Source organism: Tetrahymena thermophila, assembly GCF_000189635.1.
Source record: "Tetrahymena thermophila SB210 genomic scaffold scf_8254658, whole genome shotgun sequence".
In the NCBI taxonomy this organism is placed as follows: Eukaryota; Ciliophora; class Oligohymenophorea; order Hymenostomatida; family Tetrahymenidae; genus Tetrahymena; species Tetrahymena thermophila.
In genome coordinates, this window is record NW_002476425.1 from 226,360 (window position 1) to 253,626 (window position 27,267).

The 27,267-nt window shown below is 21.0% G+C and overlaps 9 protein-coding genes across 9 annotated transcripts; 4 read left to right on the forward strand and 5 right to left on the reverse strand. All coding sequences in view use genetic code 6, as the record gives it.

The window, feature by feature from the left end:
* Window positions 1-3,211: 3,211 nt before the first annotated feature.
* Window positions 3,212-5,389, forward strand: TTHERM_00675610 (transmembrane protein, putative; the record flags this gene model as incomplete). Its single annotated transcript, XM_001015033.1, has 1 exon — window positions 3,212-5,389. The coding sequence occupies one exon, from the start codon at window positions 3,212-3,214 to the stop codon at window positions 5,387-5,389; it is 2,178 nt and encodes a 725-aa protein (XP_001015033.1).
* Window positions 5,390-6,787: 1,398 nt separating this feature from the next.
* Window positions 6,788-8,667, reverse strand: TTHERM_000675619 (kinase domain protein; the record flags this gene model as incomplete). Its single annotated transcript, XM_012797433.1, has 9 exons — window positions 6,788-6,884; window positions 6,946-7,035; window positions 7,084-7,173; window positions 7,264-7,353; window positions 7,419-7,508; window positions 7,559-7,669; window positions 7,739-7,828; window positions 8,537-8,586; window positions 8,644-8,667. 9 exons carry the CDS (start codon window positions 8,665-8,667, stop codon window positions 6,788-6,790), a joined length of 732 nt encoding a protein of 243 aa, XP_012652887.1.
* A 223-nt stretch (window positions 8,668-8,890) lies between these two features.
* Window positions 8,891-10,351, forward strand: TTHERM_00675620 (rRNA-processing protein Fcf1- and Utp23-like PIN domain protein). The gene is made up of 6 exons (XM_001015034.2): window positions 8,891-9,200; window positions 9,329-9,409; window positions 9,477-9,625; window positions 9,691-9,763; window positions 9,825-9,912; window positions 9,989-10,351. The coding sequence occupies exons 1-6, from the start codon at window positions 8,902-8,904 to the stop codon at window positions 10,127-10,129; spliced, it is 831 nt and encodes a 276-aa protein (XP_001015034.2). The 5' UTR covers window positions 8,891-8,901; the 3' UTR covers window positions 10,130-10,351.
* A 721-nt stretch (window positions 10,352-11,072) lies between these two features.
* On the reverse strand, window positions 11,073-13,452 carry TTHERM_00675650 (hypothetical protein; the record flags this gene model as incomplete). The annotated part of the gene is made up of 3 exons (XM_001015037.2): window positions 13,308-13,452; window positions 12,401-12,901; window positions 11,073-11,449 (listed from the first exon to the last, which is right to left on the reverse strand). The coding sequence occupies exons 1-3, from the start codon at window positions 13,384-13,386 to the stop codon at window positions 11,073-11,075; spliced, it is 957 nt and encodes a 318-aa protein (XP_001015037.2). The 5' UTR covers window positions 13,387-13,452.
* A 175-nt stretch (window positions 13,453-13,627) lies between these two features.
* TTHERM_000675659 (transmembrane protein, putative) lies at window positions 13,628-14,047 on the forward strand (the record flags this gene model as incomplete). Its single annotated transcript, XM_012797434.1, has 1 exon — window positions 13,628-14,047. One exon carries the CDS (start codon window positions 13,628-13,630, stop codon window positions 14,045-14,047), a length of 420 nt encoding a protein of 139 aa, XP_012652888.1.
* A 468-nt stretch (window positions 14,048-14,515) lies between these two features.
* TTHERM_00675660 (hypothetical protein) lies at window positions 14,516-15,290 on the reverse strand (the record flags this gene model as incomplete). The annotated part of the gene is made up of 2 exons (XM_001015038.2): window positions 14,516-14,874; window positions 14,924-15,290. The coding sequence occupies 2 exons, from the start codon at window positions 15,288-15,290 to the stop codon at window positions 14,516-14,518; spliced, it is 726 nt and encodes a 241-aa protein (XP_001015038.2).
* Window positions 15,291-19,375: 4,085 nt separating this feature from the next.
* TTHERM_00675670 (hypothetical protein) lies at window positions 19,376-20,312 on the forward strand (the record flags this gene model as incomplete). Its single annotated transcript, XM_001015039.2, has 3 exons — window positions 19,376-19,638; window positions 19,695-19,792; window positions 19,849-20,312. The coding sequence occupies exons 1-3, from the start codon at window positions 19,463-19,465 to the stop codon at window positions 20,310-20,312; spliced, it is 738 nt and encodes a 245-aa protein (XP_001015039.2). The 5' UTR covers window positions 19,376-19,462.
* A 244-nt stretch (window positions 20,313-20,556) lies between these two features.
* Window positions 20,557-21,177, reverse strand: TTHERM_000675679 (transmembrane protein, putative; the record flags this gene model as incomplete). The annotated part of the gene is made up of 1 exon (XM_012797435.1): window positions 20,557-21,177. One exon carries the CDS (start codon window positions 21,175-21,177, stop codon window positions 20,557-20,559), a length of 621 nt encoding a protein of 206 aa, XP_012652889.1.
* Window positions 21,178-21,320: 143 nt separating this feature from the next.
* TTHERM_00675680 (ankyrin domain protein) lies at window positions 21,321-23,352 on the reverse strand (the record flags this gene model as incomplete). Its single annotated transcript, XM_001015040.3, has 5 exons — window positions 21,321-21,410; window positions 22,069-22,167; window positions 22,555-22,653; window positions 22,754-22,981; window positions 23,332-23,352. 5 exons carry the CDS (start codon window positions 23,350-23,352, stop codon window positions 21,321-21,323), a joined length of 537 nt encoding a protein of 178 aa, XP_001015040.2.
* Between the last annotated feature and the right edge of the window lie 3,915 nt (window positions 23,353-27,267).

Sequence of the window (27,267 nt, forward strand, 5' to 3'; positions counted from 1 at the left end):
ATTCAAATGAAATCAGCAGCACAAATAATTTAAGAAATAATTTTCAATTTAAAAACAAAATGCTTAATTGAGAATATTTTGAAAATAAACTAGTAATTTCAATTAAACTTAAAATATTTTTAATATTAAATAAATAAATTTTTAAGAAAACAAAATTTATTTTGAAGATACATTCATTTACTAATATTCTTAAAAACATATTTTAAATACTTAGAATAAAATTAATTTGCTGATACTTAAATAAAAAAAATTACAAAATAGATATAATTTATGTTATAAATATAATAAAATAAATTCATATTTTTTTATAAAAATATTTTCATAATAAAAAATTAGAAAATTAACTGCTGCAAAAAGCTTAAGAATCTAATCCATGTGTAAATTAACCAACTAATTAATGTGAAAAGAGAGAGAAAGTTATGATCTTCATTATTTTCTGTCTGAATAGAATGAATTTATTTAAATATAGAAAATATTTAATTTCTGTTGTTTGCATTAAACATCTGGTTATGTATGTATTTTTGACCAACAAATATTTTATAATTTTTTATTAACTAACTGTTTATTAATTAGAATAGCTTAATAAGCTGGCTGCAAAAAAAAATAGTGCAGATTAATAATACCTTTAATTTTTTCAATTTTAACAATTGATTCTTAACAATTAATTCACCAATTAATTTGAAAATATTTTACTTATTGGTTTGAGAATTTAAATTTTTAAAAATAATCAATTTAAAATTTTTATTTTAGCTCATAAATTATCATTTATTTTAATAAGGAAAGGTAAATTTTATTCATATTCCTAAATAAGAATGAGTTTAAATTAAATACTGTAATATTGGTAGAAAGAATAAAAATCGACTTGTTAAATGAAAGATAAAACAAACATTATACTTAAAAGATATTTTATTTAATATAATTTTAATTTAGTATTTTTAAATGATACTAATAAAAGATACATATTTATTTTGTCATTTTCTTGAAAAGTTTAAGATATTTTATAAAATTTATTTAAAATTAAGAATTTTTAGTCAGAATGAATATATGATCAATCAATCAATCAATATTATTCTATTTAATTTATCAGTATATTTGTTTTTTTAATAACTTTAATCCTTTTAAATATAAATGCAAAAAAGAAATCATAAAAATTTTTCTTGAATTTCAAAATTATAATTTACAAAATTTGACTATAACAGTATTGAATTGTAGCAAAGTCATCTTTATTTATACTTGGCGGCTATAAAAAAGTAATTAAACTAAAATAATGTATATGATTTATAGCAAATATTAGATAAATATTTATAATTTTAGTTCACTTACTTATTAAACTAAAAAATAAATATTTATTCCATCTCTATTAAGTGAAACATATGATAATTGAAAACATTATTTTGAGACTAATTTTAAAAATATTACATTTATTTGTTTAATAAAATCAAATATATTTGCTAAAATTCTTTTACTGGATGAAAATAATATTACCCTTTCTTAATATTTGTAAATAAGTTATTAGATTAATCGAAAAATTTCAAAACTACTTTGATATTGATATGATAGATAGGTAAGCAAGTTAGTTTTTTATTTATTTTTTATAATTTAAGTAAGATTAGGTGGGTTTTTTTAATTTATAATTTTAGAGAGAATCTATTTAAGGTAAATTAACGCAAATGCCTTTGATCAAATTATTAACTGATTTAGAAAAAACATCTAATCAATATCTTACCAAATTTTAGGCTAATAATGAAATAGATAAAAAGACAGATAAAAAGACAGACAGACTCAACTCTAGACTATTAATTTCTAATGATATTAAAAAATTTCTATTTTTTTCGATATTTTGATTAATTTTCTTTTAAACTTGATATTTTGGATAAGAGCTATATAAAAGTACAATTAATTATAACGCATAGGTTTAAAGAATTGAAAGAAAAATAATTAGTTGAGAAAGAAAGTATTTAAAAGGTCAAAATTATATCAAAGAAAGGACTCAAATTTTAATTTTTTATTAAAAAATTTAAATTATTTATTAGGAAAGAGCAAATAAAAATAATCAGAAAATTAGTATATTTATAATACATATATATATGAAACAAAAAATCTATAAATTAACCCGCACCTTAGATACTTTAAAAAAATTAATTTGCGATTAGAAATGTAGTTGGTAATAATTTATTTATTTATTTATGTATTTGTCTGCTCGAATTCTTTTAGAAAAATTTGATGATTAATAGATTCTAAATATTTTGTATGGAATATAATTTGATGGTTCTAAAAATTATTTAAAAGTATAAATTAAAAAATACATTTTGATGGTTTGTTGTAAGTTTTTCAAACAATTGAATTTAACATAACTTAAAATTGAGATAATTTTTAAGCAATTTAGTAAATTAGTGCGAATTCACTGATTAATTTATTTTTGAATATCTTTTTTTAAAGTAAAATAACGAATTAGATATATTAATTTTGTTACTTAGATTAAACAATAGTAATTTTAAGAAATAGAAGAGCAAATATTTTTCAAGTAAATTTAAATATTATTTAAATATTGAGGTTAAAAAGTAGAAATCATAAATGTCTTTTTTGCGTGAAGTAATGAATTAGAATATTGATTTAAAAAATGGTAAATGGTGGAGTAGAGCTCTAAAATGAAAATTAAAATAACCTCTTGAATTTGGGCTATAAATTTTCAATTAACTTTTACAATTTGAAGAGGTTAGTTAGATGGAAATATAATTATATATGATTTTTTCACCTCAATAAAAAATATAATTAAAAGGGTAATTGAAAGAATAGAGCTATTACAACTGATTTATAAATTTTTTTGTAAAAAAGGTTTGATTATAATAAAATGAACAAAAAAAAATATAAATTTTTTAAGATTCACTCATAAAAAGGACAATCCAAGCCTTAGCAAAGAGAAAATTTTAAAATCAAAAAAGAAGCAGACAACTCAATCATTTATTTATTTGTTGTTACTTAGGATATTATACAATATATTATAATTAATATTGCTAGCAAATAAAGATACTGAATTTGGATATAAAAAAGTAATAATCATCTCCACATATAAAAAATACAATAATAATAAATAGAATAAAACCAAAAAAAAAAACAATCTATTAAATAACGCTTATTTACTTTACTTTACTATATCAATAAATAAGTAAATAAATTCATTTTTTTCTGAATAAATCAACCTTGCCTCAACATGTTTCTTTTGAATTTTATAATTGCTGTAATCGGGTACTGCGTTTTAGAGGAAAAGCCTTCTGAAAAGTAGTCTATCATATGCTGCATTGGCAAGTTCTTTGCATATTAGTACAGCGTCTTTAAAAGAGGATTTGAAAGTTGCGTGAACAGATTTGCAGCTGATATCCTTTGTCTTCTCGTTCACTGTGCTATAATTTGTGGCCTTAATGCAGCTTTTAAAGATCTATTTATTGTTTTCTAATTCATTTTTCTTGAAGTAGCTTTCTACTTCAGCGAGTTTACTATGAGAATTTTCCCATACTCGATCAATTTCAAAAAGGACTTGCTTAAGACACTATGTGTTTATATTTTCGAAGTATTCATGTGCATGACTCCTTTGTTTACAGGTAGCATAAAAGTTTCTATTGGCATAACTCTAGCTATCCATTTTATTTTGCTAATTTCTTTGATTACAAGAAACCAAATCAATAGAAAGCATCATGTTTTATTCAGCCAAGCTGAGCAATGCCTCTAAGTCAATCTAAAAGAAGATATTAATGCCAGCATTAATAGCAATTGCGAGAACTCTGTTTAGCACTATGTTATTAAATACGCAAATAAGATTCAACTAGTTTCTTTGAGTCACCCAAAAGCCAGTCCTTAAATATCTCCTTAAGAAAGCATAAATAATAAGAATAACAACTAAATTATCTCTAAAAATAACAATCAAGATGATAATAACACTAAAGAAGTTTGTTGTAATTAGGAAATTAATAACAAAAAGAATAATTAATATTAATAAAATAGCAAAAATTTAATTCTAAATGAGATATTACCTGTGGTTTCAATTAATGTAAAATCTTAATCTTCAGAAGACAAGTAGTTAATGAATGAAACCCGCGAAAAGCAATTAACAGTGACTAAATCTTCTCTTTAGCCTCCTAAATTCAAATCTGAAGACGAGCCTACTACAAGAAAGCAATTGCATCTAACCGAATCCCCATAATTGTAATATACTTATGGAAATAATGGCTAGATTGCTAATAGTAATCATTTAATTTTAAATGGAAATACTAATACTAGCATCTACTAAAATCACAACATATAGAACAATTATAATAGCAATAATAACAACATGAATATGAAGTCAATTTCATAAACTATGATCCAATCCAATCACCAAACAACAGTCAATCTCAAATGCTAAGACAAATTTGAATAAAAGAAAAACTAATAGTAAAATTCTAAAAATGAAAAAAGTTCAATTAGAACTCGCTCTCTTTCATTCGAAACAGAAAATATCAACATTGATATTATAAATACAATAGAACTCGACGCTGATAAAGATTCTAATTTTGAAATAATCTCTTTCCACGAACAATCTCAAAACTTACTCATCAAGACAGAAACTGCTGTATTTTTCTTTTCCTTACCCGACTTCAAGAAGACTAAATCCATATTACTAGATAAGAACAGCAAATATATATTCCATTAAACTGAGCCTTACTGCATTTAATATCATTATAACCCCACAAACTACCAATTTCAATTTACCTAATTAAATTTAAGTCAACCTAAAATTACAAAGGAAGACATGAAATACAATAGTCTCACCATGCAAAATCCTAAATACGAGTCAAATGACATCCTTTTCTATTCTTCATTTGTCTCCGACTCAAGTACGCCAAAAGATATTCTGTTTATAGCTGATGGTCCTGATCTTATTACTGTCAATACCGAAAGTCTTTCGATGGAAAACTACACAGCTAAATTACCTCTTGATGATAGCGATAAGATTTAAATCTAATAATTAAATAAGCGTCAAGTAGTTATCAATACTCCCCATCAAACTTAATTGACTAAAATAGTTCTAGATATTCCTACAAATATTTGCTGTAGAAAATTCACAAACCTCCCAATGAGCACTGATATGCTTGCTATAGAAAACCTTTAAAATTAAATAATCCTCAACAATTAAAAAATGAGCAAAAACTCTTGCGTTTTCGACATAAACACTGGAGAATGTATGGAATTACCAAGCTCCAAGTGCGTAAATAAAGCTTGGTTTGTAAATAAAATGCTCTATATAATTGATTAATCTAAATAAATTAAAATCTATAGCTTTTCTGGTACTAACTTTAATTTACTCCCTCCTAGTGACAATGGAATAGGCTGTATCTCTATTGCATTTTTCTGAAACTTAAATTGACTATTTCACTAACGCTCCTACCTCTAAACAAATAAATAAATAAATAACAAAAAAACAAATAATTACTTACCTACTTAATTAATTAATAAATTTCTATCATAGTCACCTCCACAAACAAATAGCTCTATTTTGTAAACATTCAAGTATATACAACACAATTATAAATAAATAGATCTTAATTAAACAGATTTATGTAATAAAAATAGATTTTTCTTTTCGATGAGCATGAATGAATATAAATAACAACGAACGCTCTTAAAAAGAAATAATTAATTATATTGTTTCTAGCTTATTAAATTTTACTTATTAAAATTCAATTGTTTATATATTTACTCTTAATCGTACTTACTTTTAATATTAAAACTAAATATTTCAAAACTACAATTTTATTTCTCAACCTACTTTAAAAGCATTACAATTTAAGCCTTAAATAATATACCTTTTTACATATCTTTTAAGTGCTTTTTTTAGAATTCTAGCAATCAGTCAGTCATAGATACATAAAAAACAATTTCAAAATCTTAAAATTTAAAAGAATTAAAACCTCTATTATTTTTCATCCATTCAAATGAAATAAATTATTCCATTAAAAGAAATATCTGTAAAATCAAATAATTGGAGAATTGCAAAACTAACTCCTAGCAAAAATATTAATTTTCTTATATACATTCATGCATACTTACTTGCTTGATTTCATACCTCGTAATTACCGACAGAAAAACTATGTGAAAACGCTAATTTTAATAGTAATATATATTGATAGCAATTAATTACACTTAATTTATTAATTATTTTCTCAAATAATATAAAAATGAGAATATATTTAAAAATAAAGGTAATTTTTTTCAATAATTATTCACTTTTTGATAGCAGAATTTTAGAGAAAGGTAAAAAAATTTGATAATTTCTTTTATTTTTTTAACAATTTTCCCTTGTTATTTTTAAAAGTTAGAGTAATTTCTTCTTCAGTATAATTTTTAAAGGCTTGTTTACTTCAATATTTACTAGTCAAAATTCTAATAGAAATATTAATTTTTTCCAAATTTAAATAGATTCTAATTATGCTTTTATTTACTTACTAACTTAACCACATTTACTAATCTATTAAATTTAATAAATAATACGAAAGTATTAATTTCCAACTTAATTCTAATGATCTAATTAAATCTTCTGACATATATTTTTAAAAATCTATATCGCAAAAAAATTTTTAAGGAATCTTTGCTAATTAATATTTACTACAAACATGATAAAATCTCTCAAATTTAATCTAGTCTATTTTAAAATTACTTTGTTTTTTATTATTTTTGAAAAATTGATTAATGAAAATTACATATTCTTAAATTAAATCATATTAAAATTTTTAATTATTGTTTGAAAAATTTATCAATATAATGAGCAAATTTTTAAATCAAGACATGTTAACTTTCTCAACTTCATTAATTTAGCTAAATAAGGTATTATATCAGCAGTTTTAGATTAACTTTAAATAAATAAGTTAAAATTATTTTTTAAAATCATGATAATTTTTAATTAATTTTTACAATATCTACAGCTTTATAGATACAATTTATTTGTTATTTTAGAGTTCTTTAACAAAATTTTTTACACCTTTATCATTGATTTAATTGTAACTTTTTATAAAATAAGCTTTTAGTTATAAGAATAGGCTAAAAAATTACCCAAGATGTAGATTTAAAATAGTAAGCTTTTACATTTTCCCTAAGCAAACACCCATTTCAGAAAATCCCTCATCTTTAATATTGTTAGCACTTCGGAAAAATTGTTTAAAAAATAAATTTAAATTAAATTAAATTTTTAAAAAATATTTAGAAATTTATAAGTTTGTTTTTAATGTTTACAATAGATTAAGATCTAATTTTTTTAATTTTTAGCAATAACTTAATCCTTAACATAATTATTAAAGACCTTAATCACTAATTTCTTGATACCTATGATTTTTAATTCAAAAGTGCTTAATTTAATTTAAAGTAATTATTTTTCTAATTAAAAATACTCTAATTAAATTTGTAGGATTCTCAGATTTTCTAATTACATAAGTGTATTTGATAAAGCAGTTATACTTAAATCTGTAATTTAGTTTGATCTGTTTTTTAAAAGGATTATAAATTCATAAAATTTATCTCATATATTTACTCTAAATCAAATATTGAGCCAGATAGGCAAAGAATAAAGCTTTTAAGGGTCTTGATATATTCCAAACCTTAGCATAAATTTATAAAACTTTTATCATTAACTTTGTTATGGCTTATATATTAGTTTTAATATAAATTTAAAATTAATATTATCAAATTTTAGAATTATATTTAATTTTACAATAAATTGAGCTAGAGATATTTCAGATTTTTGTACATTTTCAAAATATTTGTTAAATTAGTTATCCCTATATCCCCTAGTAAAGAATAACTATTTATATACGGTAAAATATTTAATAAATTTAATTCAAATACAAAGAAAATTTTATGAATAAAGAAATAAAAAAAAATATAATTATGCTACCTTCAATCAAAATTTTAAAATAATTTTTGATAAAATAGATTATATAAGATCTTAATTATTGTTAAGAAAAAAAATTTGTTTTTGTTATAAGTTTATCTTCAAGAAAATAAAAAATAAAATTATAAAAAGATTGTCAATATTAAAAAATTTGTTCTATTTATCAATAATACTATATTATCAGTGAAGATAAAAAATTAATCTATGTATTTGAAACATAAATGCAAAAGCAAACGCATAATATTTTAGTAGGAGATAATTAGACATTTATTTGTTGGTAGGACAGGCTAATAAAATTTTAATTTTATTCTTCTATTAATCAAAAATATTTTTATTTTTAATAAGCTTTAGTAGTTAGTAAAAGAAAGATTGAAATCTAATAATTAGAGTATGAATATTTATCTAGACAGTCTATCTTCTTGAACTTAATATTATATTAGTGTTTAAGCTAAGAAAAATGTTTTTTTTTAAAGTGTTTAAAACCCTACCCTCCCTCGTTTTTAGTATAAACCAAATACAAATATTTTATTAATAAAATTAACTAGAGCAAAATTAAATTTAGTTTAATTTGAAAAACCAAGTATTTTAATTTAAATAAATTTTCATGATGAAATTTACCTAAAGTCTAAATTGAGATTAGTTACTGTGAATAATCTTGAAGATAAAAACTTTTGAAGAGAGATAAATAATTAAATTAAAATATATATTTAAAAATAAAAATTTACTTTGTTGTAACAAGTAAAATTCATGTTTTTTTAAGCCTTTTTTTATTTATTTCAAAATTATTTATGAACAAAACTATAATTTAAGTTTATTTAAAAAAATAATAATTCATTTCTAAAATAAATTTCTAATTTAATTTTTAAAAAACAATTTTTATTTGAAGTTTTTCAAAAATGCAAAATGTTATTTAAATTTTTATAAAAAATTGTATGATCGTTATTTATTTGACATTTCTTGCTCTAGATTCTACTGAAATAGGAATGCTTAGTAAGGTCAATTTGAAGATATTATTTACCTTTGATATTTAATTAGAATTATTCTTATCTATTTATAAATAAGAGAGTATGTTGTTTGTTTATATATATATATATTTCAGAGGTAGAAATTAAAAGAAGACTAAAAAGAAATTTATTATTAAAATTTACAATCAAACATTTAATTAAAGTATTTGCTTATTAAAAAGTAAGAAATAGAGTTAGAATTTCAAAATGGGAAAATAAAAGAAGACAAGAAAGTGCGGAGCAGTCAAAAGACTCATTAGTACAAAGGATGATAGAGTGTAATTGATCATTCAAAAACTAGAAATTATGAAAAATTATCCATTAGGCTTAAAAAGCTTATTAGATAATCAACTAATAGAAAGACAGTTAACAAAATCATTTTTTAATAACAATTTTACAAAAATAGAAAAACCACAAAAGAAAAGGAAAAGGAAGTTAAGAGAAAGGAATTATTGAAAAATGCAGATGAAGCTTAAGTTAAAGAAATGTAATTTTAATTGAAAGAACAAAAGCTTTAACAAATTTTAATATTTTTTGTAATAAATTAAAAAAAGAGAATCAACTCCTACTCACTTATTCTTTAAGCATAACACTGCCTTAGGTCCCCCTTATAGAATTTTGTTGGATACAAACTTCATAAACTTCTCAATTTAAAATAAATTAGATATTTTTAAAGCTTCCATGGATTGCTTGCTTGGTAAATGTAATAAAGCAATTATATTTTATACTGTTTTAAAAGAATGTTAAAAAAAATGTATAAAAATAAAGGTATTCCTTATATTACTGACTGTGTTATTGCTGAATTAGAAAAATTAGGTCACAAATATAGACTTGCTTTAAAGTAATTAATTTAAGAAACAAACAAGTTCTAGTTTGAAAATATTCATTTTTAATCCAAAAAGGTTAATGAAAGATCCCAGATTTGAAAAGTTAAAATGTGACCACAAGGGCACATATGCTGATGATTGTATTATAAACAGAGTTAGAGGAGTAATTTTATTATATATGAAAAAATAATTATAATTTTTTAATCAGGTTTTAATTGTTTTTGTTTATAAAATAATAGTCAAGAGTGTATATTGTTGCAACTTGTGATAAGGATCTCAGAAGAAGAATCAGAAAGATTCCAGGTGTTCCTATTATGTACATATAATCTCACAAATACAATATTGAAAGAATGGCTGAAGCCTATGGTGCTCCTCGTTGAGTAATCAACATAAAGCAAGCACATAATTAACAAAAAAAAACTACAAAATACTTAATATAAATAAAAAACTTAATTTAATTGTCGATCAATAAAAGCAGGACAAGCAAACAAACAAACATCTTTTAATTAAATAGCTAGCTAATAAATATATAATAAAATTTATTCTTTTCTTCTATTATATGTTTCTTGTAAATTTATTAGATTTTATAAATCAAAATACGATCTATTTTTTATTTTTATCTTTAATAAAAACCAATAAAAATACATTATTTTAATAAAAAATTATTTAAATCTTTAATTTGCTAGTTGAAATTATTTTTTAAAGTGACTTAACGATTAAAAAGTTTTAATGCATCTTTGTTATTTATTTTTTTACTCACAAAAATTTAGATTTTTAGAAAAATTTCTTTATATTTTTGAAGTTTAATCTACTGTTGTTATCTGCTAATTTAATTTATCTTTGAATGATTTATTTAAAAGCTAATTTTAAAATTTTAAGTAAATCTTAATTTTAAAATTTTGCTAATATTTCTCTAAATTACTTTTTTTATTGATTTGAAAAATTTTTTTTTGCAACTTAGCTCTATAATGAAAGAATTAAAGAATAAAAACAGACATTTCAATTAATATTTTATGTGTTTAACTCAATTAAAAGACAATAAAACAGTTATTTAATTGTATTAAGTAAGTAAGTTATGTTTTGTATATATAAAAAGTTAGTGAGTAAAGAAATGAATGAAGCTAAGTTTTGGACTAATGTAGGTAGATAGAAAATAATGACATAAAGACTAGGTAAACATATATATTATGCCAATGAGCTTATAAAATAAATGATGTTCTAGCTAACTAAGCACTACTAACTAAATTAATTTGTTGATTGTTTTTAATACGTAGCAGAATGCTTGAGCAAGTAATATAATTTTTTTATTATTATTATTCTTTCTCAGATTCTAATATCATCAGCAGCAGCTCCAGAACCACTCTTGGGCTTAATGAAATCAGGTTGGTTATAAATATTGTACTAAGTATTTTTGGGATACCAGTTTTCATTAACCATGAGTTCTTCTTCTTGTAAAGCATCTTGACTTCTCCATAATTCCTTTCTGCAGTGAGGATTTCTAGGAGTATTGTAAGGTCTTTCATCTTCAGGAAGATTGAATTGATCTTCTTAGATGCAAGATTCCATCCACCATTCTTATTCGTATTCGAACCAAGTGCAAGGAACGTTCAAGTCGAAATCGTTGTTAGGCTTGATGGGAGGATCAGCCCACAAGAAGATTTCCCAATGGTAATCAACACTTTCCAAAACAGGAGCGAAACCTATTCATTAAATTTAAAACATTAATTATTTTCTCAAAGAATATTTCAATAAAAAACATTAAGCTTTTTCTTATAAAATAATTTTCAAATTTTTAATTTTTATTTAATTTAATCTAATTATTTGCTTTTGCATTTAATTTCCTTGTAGTTATTTAAAAAAAATAATTTTAAATCAAATTATTTCATCTTAATCTAACGTTTATCTCAATTTTAAAATCATTCTTTATTTATTCCTAAATTTAATATTTAAATAAGCACTGCTTATTATTAGATTCTCCTTTTATTACTTTTTATTCATACTTATTTTTAAAATATTTCTTAATTTTGCTTTTTTTCATCAATTCATTTTAATTTTGCTAAATTTTTGTTTTTAAAAAACTTTAGATTTAAAAATATATTTGCTTTAAAAACCTAAGTCATACATAAAATAAATCCTTTTTCAATTGAATTTTCATTTCTGTTTTATAAAATATTATTTGAGTAAAAACTATTTAGTCATTTTATGGTATGGTCTTGGAAGTATTTGCTTAGTTAGCTAGAAGGTTTTCTAAAAATAAAATCAATGTTGATTATTTTAATAGAAACAATAATAATATCTTTATTAGTTTATTTAATTATTTGTTTTTTATTAGCTCAAGTGAAATTAAAAGGCAAATCTTCAAAGGCAACGATTTTGAAATTTTTAGGTCTTGGTTAAATTATGAGCTTTTAAACTAAATCTATGTTGTTATTCTTTTCAGTATTTTCAATAAAACTATTAAATTGGTATTTCATTTTATAGAGTTGAGTTTATTTAAACGCTAATTTTATAGTTTTTGACTTGTTTGAATGCTTGTTCATCGTATTTGCTACAGAATTTTAACATTAATAATAATCAATTATTATTGCGATATGCCTAGTTATCTAAAAGATCAAAGAGAAGGATATTATAATAAAGATAGTATATCTTACCAACATTTAATTAAGCAATATCTTCATAGCATTGGGCATTCCATAGAACTTCGACTTTTTCACCCTTGGAATTGGTGACAACTTGTCTGGCTACGAACATTTAGTTGGTGAAATAGAAGATATCCAAACCAATGTTATAAGCAATATATGCAAAATCGACTTATTCTTGAGGAGATAAACCCAACTTGGTAATGAATTCAGCTTCCTTTCTGGTGATACCAGGGACTCTTCTCATGATTTCTTCAGGGTCCATTTGGCAATAGCAGTAATCTCTACCAACGGTGGTGTTGTAGAAAACGGCTCTAATATCTTCCATTGTGTAGGTACCATCATAAGAAGGTAAAGGACCAGATTCTCTGACGGGATTGATGTGTCTTTGATTTCTGATAGGAGAAGCAGGGACGGAGTGCTAGCTCTAAACGAATTCAACAATTTCTTCATTCTTGGGTAAAGTTCTTGGGATGTAGTAATCTTTATATCTGTTGGGGTTGTATGGGCCAGCTTTTAATATTATTCATTTTAGGGTTATTTATCACTTAACTTTTGCTTGATAATCTATGATCATTTGTTTGATCACAGTTATAAATAAATCGAATAAATAAAGGATTTCGTATTCAAGATGATCTCCCTCCTTCGTTATATCCTTCTTCACTTTTTCGCAATTCTTATTTTCTATTCTATGTGGGTATTTTAGTATGTTCTAATAACCTTCCAACTAAATAAATTGCAAAATTGTAAGATATTTATTTGTTGTTTGCATTTGCACTTTTTAGATATTAATGAATGACTGCTAGTTGCTTAAATTTTCTTTTGCTAAGTGTTTGCTTGAGAAGATATGATTGAAGGTCGGTCGTCTTCATCTTAAATAAGAACTCCCTTTCTCTATTAAATGAAAATATTTTCTTACCACGAGCGAAGTTGTTCTAGGCCATAGAAAACAAACGCTTAGCCTTTGAGGTTTCCTTAACTAATCTATTTAAGAACATGATCCTCTTTAATTAAATAATTTAATAAGTATTTTTTGTATATTTTAATTAAAATTAATTATCTTTTCCTTTGTCTTTTTATTTTGTTTTGGTTTAGCTCATGTTAAATTCTTGATATCTCTTTTCTTTCTTCCTGCATTTTTATTTCCTTTATCTTTCTTTCCCATTTATTTATTCACTTTTCTTTTCTCCATTTTTCATTTAGATTGACAACCGCATACAATCAAACAAGCAAACATACATGCATTCAGATTTACTTCTCATTCATTTTTGCATTCAATCTGAATTCACATTCAATAATTCCAATGTAAAATCATCTTTCTTTCTTTCTATCTATCTATTTATTTATCATTCTATCTATCTGTATTGCTAATATAATAAAGCTTTAAATAAAAATATAAGGAATCTTTATTTATTTATTGTTTTATTGTTTATTTTATTTGCATGTAATATTGCACTATTTTATTATTTCAATGCCATTTTACTTCATTTTGTTTATTTATCATTTCTCTTTGTTTGTTTTCCTGCATTTTCTTTTTTATATTCGAAATAAATAAATGAGTTTTCTTTTTTATACAGAATAAATATTGAGTTTATCATTATAAAGTTGACTGCTTTATAAAAAATAAGCTATATTGCATTCATTTTTTATTAGAATTGAATTTATATTTTGAAAAGTATCTTTTTTAAATCATTGCTTCATATCTTTGCAAACGATATCTTTTAATTTAAATATCTTCAATTCAAATATACTCTTTTAAGTGTTGCAAATAAATTCTTACTTAATTTGATTAAATTAAATATAATCAATGACTTTGTTAATATTGTTAAATTTTTCACAAAAATTAACAAAAAAATTAATTAATTTTATAAAATAATTTTAAAATTAAGATTTTGAAAAATTAAAATAATAATAAATTTTTAAGAAATAATATTTATGATCAATTTTATATCTGTAATTTTATGTACAAATTGTTAATATTTAATATATAATATTTACAAGGTGAAGAGGAATTATACATACATAATTATGTTTATATACAATAAAATGAAAATTATTTAGTTAATAGTTTTGTTAAGTAAGTATTTATATAAAAGGATTTTGTCAAATGATTAATTTATTTTGTTTTCATACATGAGTTTCTTAGATGTGGTGTCTTCTTATGTGTTTCTCTAAATCACAGTATTAGACAAGTTTATTACATAACTTGTGGCATTCATTACTTGTTTTATTTGTGCATAAGATTGTTCTGAATTTGCATCTGCTCATATGCTTTTCTTTTTAGGTATATTAGAATTTTCTCATGCAGCCTTTATTAGAACACTAAATAGTGAATAAATCAAATATCATCTCTATTTAAATAGAACAATCTAAGAATCCTTCATTCTTATTACTTTTACAATTCATGCATCCCTTATTTTGTTTTTTTAAGATTTACCTTAATGCGCAATCAAAGCAGTAAATTTGGTTACATACTTAGCAACATTCTATTAATAATAATTCATAAATACTAATTTATTTTCAGAAAAAATTTACTTGGATTTTCAGCTATTTTTTTACAATAAGTACATGTTACTTATTCGATTAATTCTTACATCTCTTCAAAATCACAAACTTAGTTGACTCTAATTTTGTTATTATCAATGAGACATTCTTCAAAATTTTTCATCAATCTCGGAATATCATTTTATTAGTGCATTTTAGGACTTCTCTCTTTACTTTCTGTCAAACCTTTAAGTAACAACAAGGTATTTGAGGATTACTCATTTATAATATTATTCTAAGGCATAGATTCCCTTATTTTGTTACTAGAGAAAGCATGATTGTTTAATTAAGTCTATTCATTTAGAAATTCCTCTAAGTCTGTCAAATTGTATTCTTAGTCAAGATAATTAGGATTCATGGATAGTTATTGATTTTTTTTTACACAAAAACCAAATATTTCAAGTTTTTGAATTTATTTTTATTAAATTGTTTATAATATTAGTTGAAATTCAAAATAAACCACATTAAAACAAAAGAATTATTATATTTACAGCTAGTAAGTAATAGGCATTTAATTCTTTAAAATCATGAACAGTTAAAGATTTACATAAATTTTTTACTATCCAATTAATTTGATCACCGACTACTTGTAAAAACTTGATCATATAAATATAACAAATTTATAGGATATTAACACATTTAGATTAATTAAATTTACCTTAAAATAAGTAGTAAAATAGAAAGAACTATTCTTTAAGAACAGTTTTAATTTCCTCATATACCTATTACCTGAATTACAAAACTGACCATCCATAAATGTTAGCAAACGCGCTTTTAACTTAGTATTTTATATTAATCATTTCTACGAAAATACTTTTAGGAAAAGAATTATCCCTTAAACCCAATAATATTTGCTATCAATTCTCAGAACCTAATATTTTTATAAAAATTTTATTCAATCCTTTTTTTGATTACTCTACTTCTGGTTCTAGCTTTTTAAATCAGTATATTTTAATGTAAATTCAATTAAGCTGTATAATATTTTTAATTTACTATAGGGGTAAAAAGATGTTTGAATTCTTAATTTATAGTATTTATACATATTTTAAGGATTTTTACTATAATTTATTTTATAAAAAAAATTGGAAAAGAAACCAGCCTTAGAAAATGTAAAATTTTTCAATTATTTTTTAGTAAGAAAATTTCTTAAAACTGAAAAAAAATGATTGTTAAAATAGTAACCAACTAATTTGTTAGATAAATGAAATTATAGCCACTAGGCAATTAATTAATCAATAAACGTAATTTCTTTGATGATTGTAAAGATTAAATCAAAAAATTAATGTTCTTACAGTTGTTGTTAAATAATTAATAAAAATATAAACGTAACAAAATGAAGAAGTAAAGTATTCGCTAAAATCTAAGAAAGTATTTTTGAAGATACCTTGAAGATATTTTAATAACTTTTAAAATGCCATAGTTTTATTTCATATTCAAGTAAGCTCTATATCTATATATAGTATATAGAAAATCTGTAATATAAATTAATATCTAAAACATTAGAAAATTAAACAAAATAAAAACAAATAAATAAATAAATTTGATTGGATATCTGTGAAATAGTTACATGCTCATTTAAATTGTAAATAATTTGAGTAAAATTGCTTAACATATAGAATTTTTTATGTTTCTCTATTTGGAAAGTAATAGTTAAATTTTAGCTATAATGTTCTACTTTTATATGACTATCTTAGATAGCATTTAAGCAAATAACAAAATACCATCAAATCTTATCAAATTATTGTAATTTAATAAAGATATAACTATATTAATTTTTTATAAGCATAAAATATAAATATCTATTTTTATTCAAAAATTTTTTATGATAAAATTATGAAAAAAATGATATGAAAATAGAAGTATTTGGGCAGCACTTATAAAAAAATATTTAAATTTATTTCAGTTCAATCAGTTCAATCTATAAAACAATAATTCAACAAAATTATAATAATAAATAAACAGTAATTGTTAATTAATTTTGTTATTACTTATCTAATTTGATAAATTATTATGTCTGTTATTCTTGTTATTATTAAAATCAAAATTGATCTAAAAGAATTTATCAAAAATTTTTAATTTTAAGGTAAAAAATCTTCCTTTAAATTTATTTTATTGAGAATTTATTATTTTGTTTGTATATAATTGAGTGGAGATCATTTTGATTATTACAAAGTGAAAAAATTGTTTGTTTGTTTGTACTTGAATTTGAATTTACTTTTTACTGTAATTTTTTTTAATCAGTAAAGCTATTCAAGATTTTGATCAATGAAGTATTTAAATAAATTCCTTTGATTATTACAAGTAATTACTAACTAAATTTATTAGTTTTTAACTTAATTTGATAAATTTTAATATTCCTTATTATTTTGTTTTAAATAACAATTAAAAATCAAATAAAATTTAATTCAATTAATTATTACATGAAATTTACTCATATTTCTTTTATTTTCTCAACAAACTAAAAAACAAACTTTTATTATTTATCTGCCTAAATTAAATAATATTCTATTCATAAATTGCTTATATATTTTTATAATAATCCTATTATTTGAAGTTTTTAATAGCAATATTTAACTTTTAATTTATATTACTAATTACTTTTAATATAATAATAAATGACAGTCTTAATTTGTTGATCTTAGATAATTTAAGAGATTGAAATCATAGAGTAGTAGTAATTTAATAAATTTAATTTTTTGCTAGTACTATTTAGTGATAGATTAAATGGATTGTAAATAGATTATTCTCAAAATAATATACTTATTTCATATTAAAAATTTAAAATAACTTCTTAGATTATATTTAACTCATCAATCATTTAAGTTTAAATTTTATTTTTAAAATGATAATAATTAGAATTTTATAAATAATTCTAAAAACACTTTTAATCTAACAAATTTTTATGAAATATTGAAATATTAATTTTGAGCTAAGCTCTAAAGCAGCTAAATAAAATACAAAGATTTATTTATTGTTAATTTACTAGAAAGTAAAGTATTTATTGATTTTAATTTCACTATACTTCTAAAATTTAATGATTAATAACCAAACCATTAATTATAATATAAATTAATTATGATCTAGTTTTAAATGTTTTTTTGTTAAATTAATTACCTAGTAATACTTACTATTTTTAACTTTTAGAAGATAAAAAACTAAAAAGAAAAAGATACGATAATTTAATTAATATAAAAGCTATAAATTATACTAATATAAATAATCATATTTTGATAAATTTGGCATTAAAGTCTTATTTATTAATTTTAAAATTAAGTTTAGCAAAATGCACTAACCTCTTAAATTTGGCACTTTATCTAACTAAAAATAATTTATTTGTTTTGGATTGTGATCTGTTTTAATATAAAAATGAATTTAAAATAATATAAAATTTTAATTTGTTTATTAAATTTTTATTTAATTTCTTTTTCTTTTTTATTGTATGTGTGTTTTTTATTTTTTTCCCTATCTTTATTAAATTAATTCAATTTTTTATTTTCAACAAAATAACTAACTAATTAATTATTTTTTTTTCTTTCTTCAATATTTAAAAAGTAATAAATTCTGTGCATCAGGATTAGGTACTGCTTAAACAAAATGCAATAATCCCTTAAAACTGACACTTTATCTTGGGTAAAAACAGTTTATTTGTTTTTGAGTATGATATTTTTAATAAAAATGAATTTAAAGCAATAAAACTCTTTTATTTATTTGTTAGCTTTTTGTTTGATTTGTTTTTCTTTTTTATTCTGCTAATACTTTTTTTATTTATTTATAAATTATAAATATAATTTTTAACTTAAAAAATTTATTCTGCTTAATTTTTTTAGTAATTTATTTTAATTTATTATAATAATTAAAGCGAAATCAAAGAATAACAATAATAATTAAAAGTAAAAATCAAATGTCTAAAATAAAAAAAAATATTAGTTGTATTTAAAATTTTCTGGTGATAAACAAGTGGTTAAAAATGGGTGAATAAATATTAAATATTTGAATAATAAATAGTATATTATTTTTATATCTAAGATTATATATATATATTTTGGTAAGTTAATAAATTGCTTTTTAAATATAAAGAAATTTATAAATTAAATTACTTTAATAAGTTAATTTCTCTTTAATAAGCCCTCGGTTTTCAACAAAAACAATTAAAGCTATTAAAAATTCGTAAAAATTTTTAAATTTATTTTATTTTAATAAAGAAAGAAATTTAAGAAAATATAAAATTTACAGTATTAAAATTTTTTAATTACTATTTTTGAATAATTAAAAAAAAAAATTAATAATGAGCAAAACATTTCTGATATTGTCTATCATTTATCAACAGATAATATTTAACTTTTTCTTTTTAAATCACATGCAGAGCATATCTTTTCTGGTTAAAAAATATCTAGATTCTTTTTAATACAAACAAATTGTACATATTTTGTAAATAAATTAAAGATTTTTTTGATTAATTAATAAAAAAACAAATTAATTAATAAAGTATTTGTAAAATATTCCAAATTTTCAATTTAAAATAATTAAAAAATGATTAATTTTGCAGAAGAACTTGAAAAGTAGATCAAAGCTAGTGAAGATTAAGGAGCTAATCAAACAGTAGTGAAAGAGTATAAATTAGCAGAAGGAATTTACTTTACAGATTTCCGCCAACCCAAAGCTTAAGCTTAAGCTTAATCTTCATGTTTTGAAATTTAAGAAAACTAGTAACTTGATTATTAATTTGCATTTTTAAATAATAATAATGATTTAAATTAACTAGAAAAAAGAATTATGTCCCTCCAAAGGAACCTATTATCCTTGAGGCAGACTTTAAAGAATTTTAAAAGAGAATTGATAAAATGAAAGAATCAATTGAAGGTAATTTATATTTTAGGTGTAATTAGTTAGTTATAGTTATTAAAAATGATAATTAGAAATAAAATAAATAGATGATTGGTAAAGCGATAGGGATTTTAGAGATGCTGTTGAAGAAAATTATGCTGCAATAAGTAGTAACTATAATAAATAATTAGCAATATTACAAAAGTTTAAAGAGATTGATCCTTGTTGTGATGTTTTAAAGAAAAATGCTCAATAAGATATTGAAGAGGCTCTTAAAGAAAATAAGTTATAAGAAACTGCATTTTTATAAGAAATATATGGATTAAAATCTAAGAATTCTTAGGATATGGAAATAGAGTAATTAAATAATAAATAAAATGAAGCTAAAACAAGCTAAAAGGAGGATCCCTAAAAATAATAAAAAGAAAAGTAAGAAAATTAAGAAGAAGGTGATGATGATATTTTAAGTATTCAAGACCAGCTAAATAAATAAAAATTAGATTCTACTAAGGAAAAGAAAGATAAAGACGAAGAAGATGAAGGTGTTTTCTTATGAGTAAAATGCTAAATATAAAAAATGATCAAGTATTTCAGCTTCAATATTATTTTAAATGTCAAATATTAGTAAATATAAAATTAATATTTTATAAGGAATTTTGAATGTATAAATGAAAATATTTTTTTAACTTAATTTGATTTCAAATAAAAAACTTAAACATTAAAATTTCAAGCACATTTACATTGGTTTAATCAAAGTATTACTTTCAAATAAATAAATAAATTAAAATTAAGCTATTTTTTCATTAAATAAAATGTATTAATTTTACAAATAAATATATTTATAAAGTATTTTCATTTTTGTAAATATTCAAATTTTTTTGTACATCATTTACATAATTTATATCTCCCATTAACTCCCTAACTTAGGAAAAGAATTAATTAACTAATTAATATTTTTATTTAGTCAAATAAATAATTTCTATACTAATTTTAATAAACATTTTTATTTTTTAATAAAATGTGAACTCTTTTCTATTTTTATCATTTTATAAAAGATAAGAATAATAAAATAAATATGTAAAAAATAGAAAAAAATTTAGATAATTGCATATAAAAATAAGCTTATTATATTGTTTGAAATTATTTAATTATATTAAGTTTGAAAAAGAAACAGAAACGCATAGTAATACTTAACAAGAAAGATGCTTTATTAAAATTGAAATAATATAAATTGATAATATTAAATATCTATGAAAAGAAATAAAAGGAGAAAACACAAAAAGAAGAGAACAAATGGGAGAGATCGGATAAAATGAGAAGAAATATAATTAAAATGGTTATAAAACATTAATAGGTATTATATTACAATTAGATAATTAATTGATTGATGAAATAATTGGATTATCTTTAATTTTTTTCATTTGATTGCTATTTCTACGTAATTAAAAAAGAGTTAAAAAGTGAATAGTTTCAGTTTAATAATATTTTATTTTTTAAATCTATCTGTAGTAGTAATTTCAGATATTTCTTAAAAGAATTTCATTTATTCTTTTATTTCCTTCTTTCAGTGAATTAAGTTAGGGAATTCTTATTTCATTTTTTGATATAAGTTAGGATGTGATATTCTCAAAATATCAGATACTGTTTGGTTAAGCTATATTTATTTAAAATATCATTAATTAACTTGATGAAAGAAAGACTGAATGAAATACAAATAATTTATTTATTTATAAAATTAAAAATCTTCTCAAATATTATTTCTATTTTAATAATTTGCTTACACATAAATTAATGCTTGCTTCTTTTTAACTTATCTGAAATACACTTAAATTTTTAATAACCTTATTGTATCAATCTATCTGAAATTAATAAATTGTTTATTTATTTATTTTTGAGCTAAGACTATTTATTTAATTTTTTATCTAATAAATTTACAAGTTATTTATTGTTTGGATTTATTGATAGATGTAGATTATTATATTAAAAAGCAAATTATTTCAAAATTTAACAATTCATGCTTAGTTGATTTTTTTAATATAAAAACATTAAAACAAAGGCCTAGCAGATCCATAAGCTATTATTGTTTAATTGCTTGATTGAAATATATTTTATTATGTAAAAATGTGAAATTTTAATTGTGCTTTTTTTTTGACATTAAATTGTTTTTCTATATTAAAATATTAGATTGACATTTATTTGGTTTAAAAATAAATGAAGTAGAGATTGAGAGTAAGTAACTCATTAGAATAGAAAGATACTGAGAAAATTTATTTAAATTTAAGAATAGGAATTGATTAGGTTGAGAATATTACTGAATTTTTGATGTTGGTGTTGGCATTATGTTAAAGAAGGAAAGATACTGCTTTTTGCTAATTAAATTGAGCTGCTTTCATCAAAGGAGTTTCATTACCCTATTTAGAAATAAAATGCATTAAATCATTAAAATTTATTCTAATATTTCATTGTTCTTTGTTGTTTTTTCTTCTCTTTATTTTTTATTCTAAAGTATTTCGTTTTTATTTTTTCAATGGCTTTATAAAATTTCCTTTTAGATTTTATACTAATAATGAAAGAGTTTGAAATGTTTTTATCAGCTTATTGCTATTCTAATTTATAATGTTATCATCTTGTAAGTTTAAAAACTTTTATCTAATTTGTTAAATACTGAATGGTGGTGAGAAGGAAATTATAATATGCTAATTGTTTAGATTTATTGATTGATGGTTGGAAGAATAAGATCAGAAATTATTCTGGCAAACAACAAAGAAGAGGTAAAGATAGTTAAATAGAAATCATACCAAAGTAACAGCATTTATATTTGCACCATTTTGAATAAGAACCTTTATTGTATCTACATTACCACTCATAGCTGCATAATGCAAAGGAGTTCTATCGTTCTGTTTTGTAATTATGAAAATTTTTAAAAAATGATCAAAAATAGTTGTAGAATGAAAGTAAAGATCAGAAAAGCAATGTGAAAGTCGAATGAAAAATTACAATGTCTTTGATATCTACTTATGGCTTTTATTGGAAAAGACCCTAAACAATATTTGATCTACCAAATTGTGAGTTGATGTGCAATAGGGACAACTTCAAGTAGGGATTTACGTAATTGTTTATGTCATAATTAGGAAAGTTTTAATAAAGTTAGTTGATCAATTTAGCCACATTCTGCTCTGTGGTTTCAGCTTTGCTTAAATGTTCCCAGATGGTTTTATTAACGTTCTAAATTTTAAATAAAAAAGCTCATTTTAAATAAGCCTTTTAAAAGAATAAATCATATTTAAGTTTAATAATCTCTCTTTTCAGTAAAATAAGCAAATTATGCATGCATCTTTAAATGTGTTTATTTGCATACAAATCACTCACTGTTCGTTTTATCTTTATCAAATATGTTTTAACGCAAAATAAAATTGCTTAGTAAATGAGAATAATTTGCCTAAAAAATGTTTTTTTTACTAATATTCTTGCTCTTTTAGCTCAAAAAAGGGCCCTCAAATAAATGCTACTAAATCCGCTTACCATTAGAGGGGGTAACCATTTTGAAAAAATGAAATTTTCTATTAAAAAATTACCTTTAATTGCTAAGGATCCATAATTTTTTAATGCCGCTTTTGCCTTATTATTTATTTGCTGCTTGTTATTTATTTCTTATATATAAAAAGCTTAAAAATAATGATTTTTCTCTGTTTCTTGTTTAATTGCTTATTAATTTTTTTCTTTGAAATTTAATTAATTATCTTTATTTTATTACTTTTTATTTTTGAAACAAGCTCATCTATTTATCAATCAATTAATTAATCATGTAAATAAACAAAAAAACAAACAAACAATCAATAAATATATCTTACAAACGAATGAGTGAATGAATGAATCGATCTTTATATCTATTTATCTATCAATCTTATTTATTAATGATCAAATTATTGCGCATTAAAATATATTCATAGCCAGATAATAAACAATTAATATAATAGCAACCAACTTTATTTCGATATTTAAAACATCAAAATCCCACTATAAATATGCGTCTATTCTCATAATTTAATTTAATATTGATTCAGTCAAAATACATTAATAAATACTCAATTATTATCAGAACGATCGATTCAATTACTCAAAAATTCAGCCAAATTATTTTTTATTTATTTATTTGTTAGTTGGTTAGTTTGTTTGTATGTATGCTCACTCAAATATTATTTAGATTTAAGTCATTCAATAATTCATAAAACTTCAATCTAAATAAAAAAACTGATGTAATAAAATATAATAAATATTTATTTACATTTAAAATGTATGGTTGATTCATCAAATTAATTAGTCCATCATGTAAATTTACACACAAAAAATTATGCCAGTCATATAAACTAATTTGTAAAATTTTTTAAATTTTAGAAATTGCGTTTAAGAAAATACTTTAATTTTTACATGTTAAATAATAATCAGTAATAATCATATTTTTTTTATTATTGCAAACATTCTATTTTATATTTTTTTGGAAGATTTCACAATAAATTTAATTTATTTTACTCGCACCAGCTTTCTATTTTAAATAGATACCAACTTTAAACTAATTTTATTGACATATACTCCTCAAATCTGATAGCTGAATTCTATACATTAAGACTTATAATATCTTAATTATATGTTCTAACATATAAATATGTAAAGCAAGAACAGCAATGAACTCCTATTAACTATTTTAACTAATTGTTAAGAATAAAATATTAATTTATCTCTTGTAATTTTACTAGTATCTTTCACCTTTTTTGTATTTTATTAAACAAATTTTTATATTGAGGTTGATTCTAACAAAAATAAGTTAAAATAGTATTTGAAATCAATATATTTTGATTAATACCGAAAAGGAATTTTCAACTTTTTTATATCAAAATACCAAAATACACAAAACAGATAAATAAACACATAAAAATAAAACATAACCAAGAAAGTTACTTCTAATAAACATTAATATCAATAAGAATGACTCAAATATCAGATATAATTATTTTAATCACTGGAGATTTCTAATATAAAGAAGCGTTTTTATGAGAATTTTTATCTGCTTAAATTCAAAAAATCAAAATAGAAACCGCATATTAACATTAACCTTAAAATAGAAAACCAAAAAGATAGACAAGTGGACTATTTTTATTATTATCTAACATATTTTTAAATATCTTTCAAATTTTATCTATTCTATTTATAGTTTCCTTTCACACTCTATATTTCAAAAATAGATCATTTTTATTAGTTTCTATGAAATATTTTAACTTTATCATGCTTTAATTTCTTAAAATTCAATCTAAAAATATAGAATATATTAAACCTAATTCAAAGAATACTGATTCTATTAATAATTTTGTCTAATCAATCTTAAAAAATAGAGTGTTGATATTTTTTTTAAATATAATTAAATATAATTTTTAAAATCTAAATTCTAAAACACGTAAAAAGAGCATAAATAAAAAAATTAAAGTATTATTCAAAGCACATAATAATAAGAAAATTTTGACTACCAGATTATGATTTATTTTAACTTGATGATAACTGGTGTATTAAATTATTTTTCTTTTACTATCAAGTATTTCAAGAATTCACTTAACTCTTAATTAAATTACAATTAAATTAATTATTTTTTGAAAATTAATTATGTAGTTGTTGAGGAAATGAATTTATCGAAATATTAAAGTTAGTTTGCTTCTGATATTTTAAATTCTAAGATTAGAAAAAAATTTTATTTGCCTTTCATTTCATTTGATTAAAATAGTTATTTCTTTTATTTAATATTTTAAATATTTAACAGTAGAATGTTAAAATGAGATTTAAATCTTTAACAAATAAATATATTTTGATTCAAAATTCTTTTAAATAACACTTTAATTTTTATCTCATTTATAAAATTATTAAGAAAAAGTAGAGATTGAGATATATTTTTATTTTTCAATAGTTATATTTACTAATTCAAAATGGAACTTTGAATTAAATTTTACCTTAGTTTTTTATTACAAATAAAGTTAAATACTAGAGATAGATTTTACAATCGGGGCTTTTAAGGCAAATAGGGTAAAATGAAGAAATATTTTGCCAATTTTTAACCAATCAAATATTTTTAAAATTTTACTAGCATATCAATAAGTAATGGGCAATTTTAATACCCCTAGTTTGTTTTATTAATAAGATTTTACAGAATTTTTTATTTATGAAGTATGATTAATTTTGTTTAAAATAATTTTCTTTTGTTAACTATTTGTAATAAATTTAATTTACTTTTTTCTTTCATAATAACTTTTCTGTAATAATAACTATTAGGTGTTTGTTTTTTTTTGTAAGTTGAGAAGGTAACTATTTATTTTTTAATTAAATAACACTTTTTTTAGTAGTTAGATTTATAATCAAAAATGAATAAAATAATTAATTTTTAAAGCCCTTTTTATCTAAAATTTACTGAATTTTTGTAATTTGAAATCAATTAAGCAAAGATTAAATTTAGACATACTCATAAATATTTCAATTTTTCAGTTAAAAAATAGCTATAAATCAAATTAACTTTTGAATTTAGTGTATATTTTTGTCTGGTTGATTTTATCAAATAATAAAATAAAATTGAGTAAGTAAGAAAAATAAATTCATAATAAATTTTGATTTAGCGAAGTAATTAGTATGTGTAAAAAGGTTTTTATTCTTATGCAATTCTTTTAATTTTAATATAGTTAATTATATTGATTGAAATTTTTAATTGATTGTAAAACTGTCGATCCCAGTATTAATTTCTAAAAAAATTTACAGTTTCTTTTGAATAATATTATTAAATTTGGTAGAATACATACATATTTTTTATAATTAAGAAGATAAATTTAGAAAAACTATTCAGAATTAATTTTGATTTGCTTGTCATTTATTTATTTAATACTCTTAAAAATTTTAATGAGAGAGAAGCTAAATTTGTTAGATTTGATTGAAAAATTAAATAATATTATTCAAATATATTTTGTTGGATTCGAATTAATTTTCATATATATTTTTAGGAATGCGCTTGTATCGATTAGCCTGAAAAAAGTTTGAATAGAAATCGATGTTTAAAAGAACTTGAAACAAAATTAAAGATTTTTTTTAATCAATAATAAATAAATTAAATATTGATTAGTAAGCATAATCAACCAAAATTCTTTGACTTATATACTGACTGCGATTAAAATAAATATATAATCAAATATTAAAAATAAATAAGAAAATAGAAATTTAATTCTTAATACTATAAATTTTCATTAAATTAAGTTAACATTTAAGCAAGCAAGCAAACAAATTAATCATATAAACTTAAACTTCAAGCAAATATTAAAGTCAAAAAAAGTTAGAATTCGAAAACTAAACTCACTAGAAACAAAAAAATATCAAAAAATCTACTATTAAAATTCCAAGAACATATAAATCTTATATCTTTTCCTATAATTTTACCTTTTAAAGCACTAGTCCTAGCTAAAAATTTTGTAAATTTAAAGTCTGAAGCA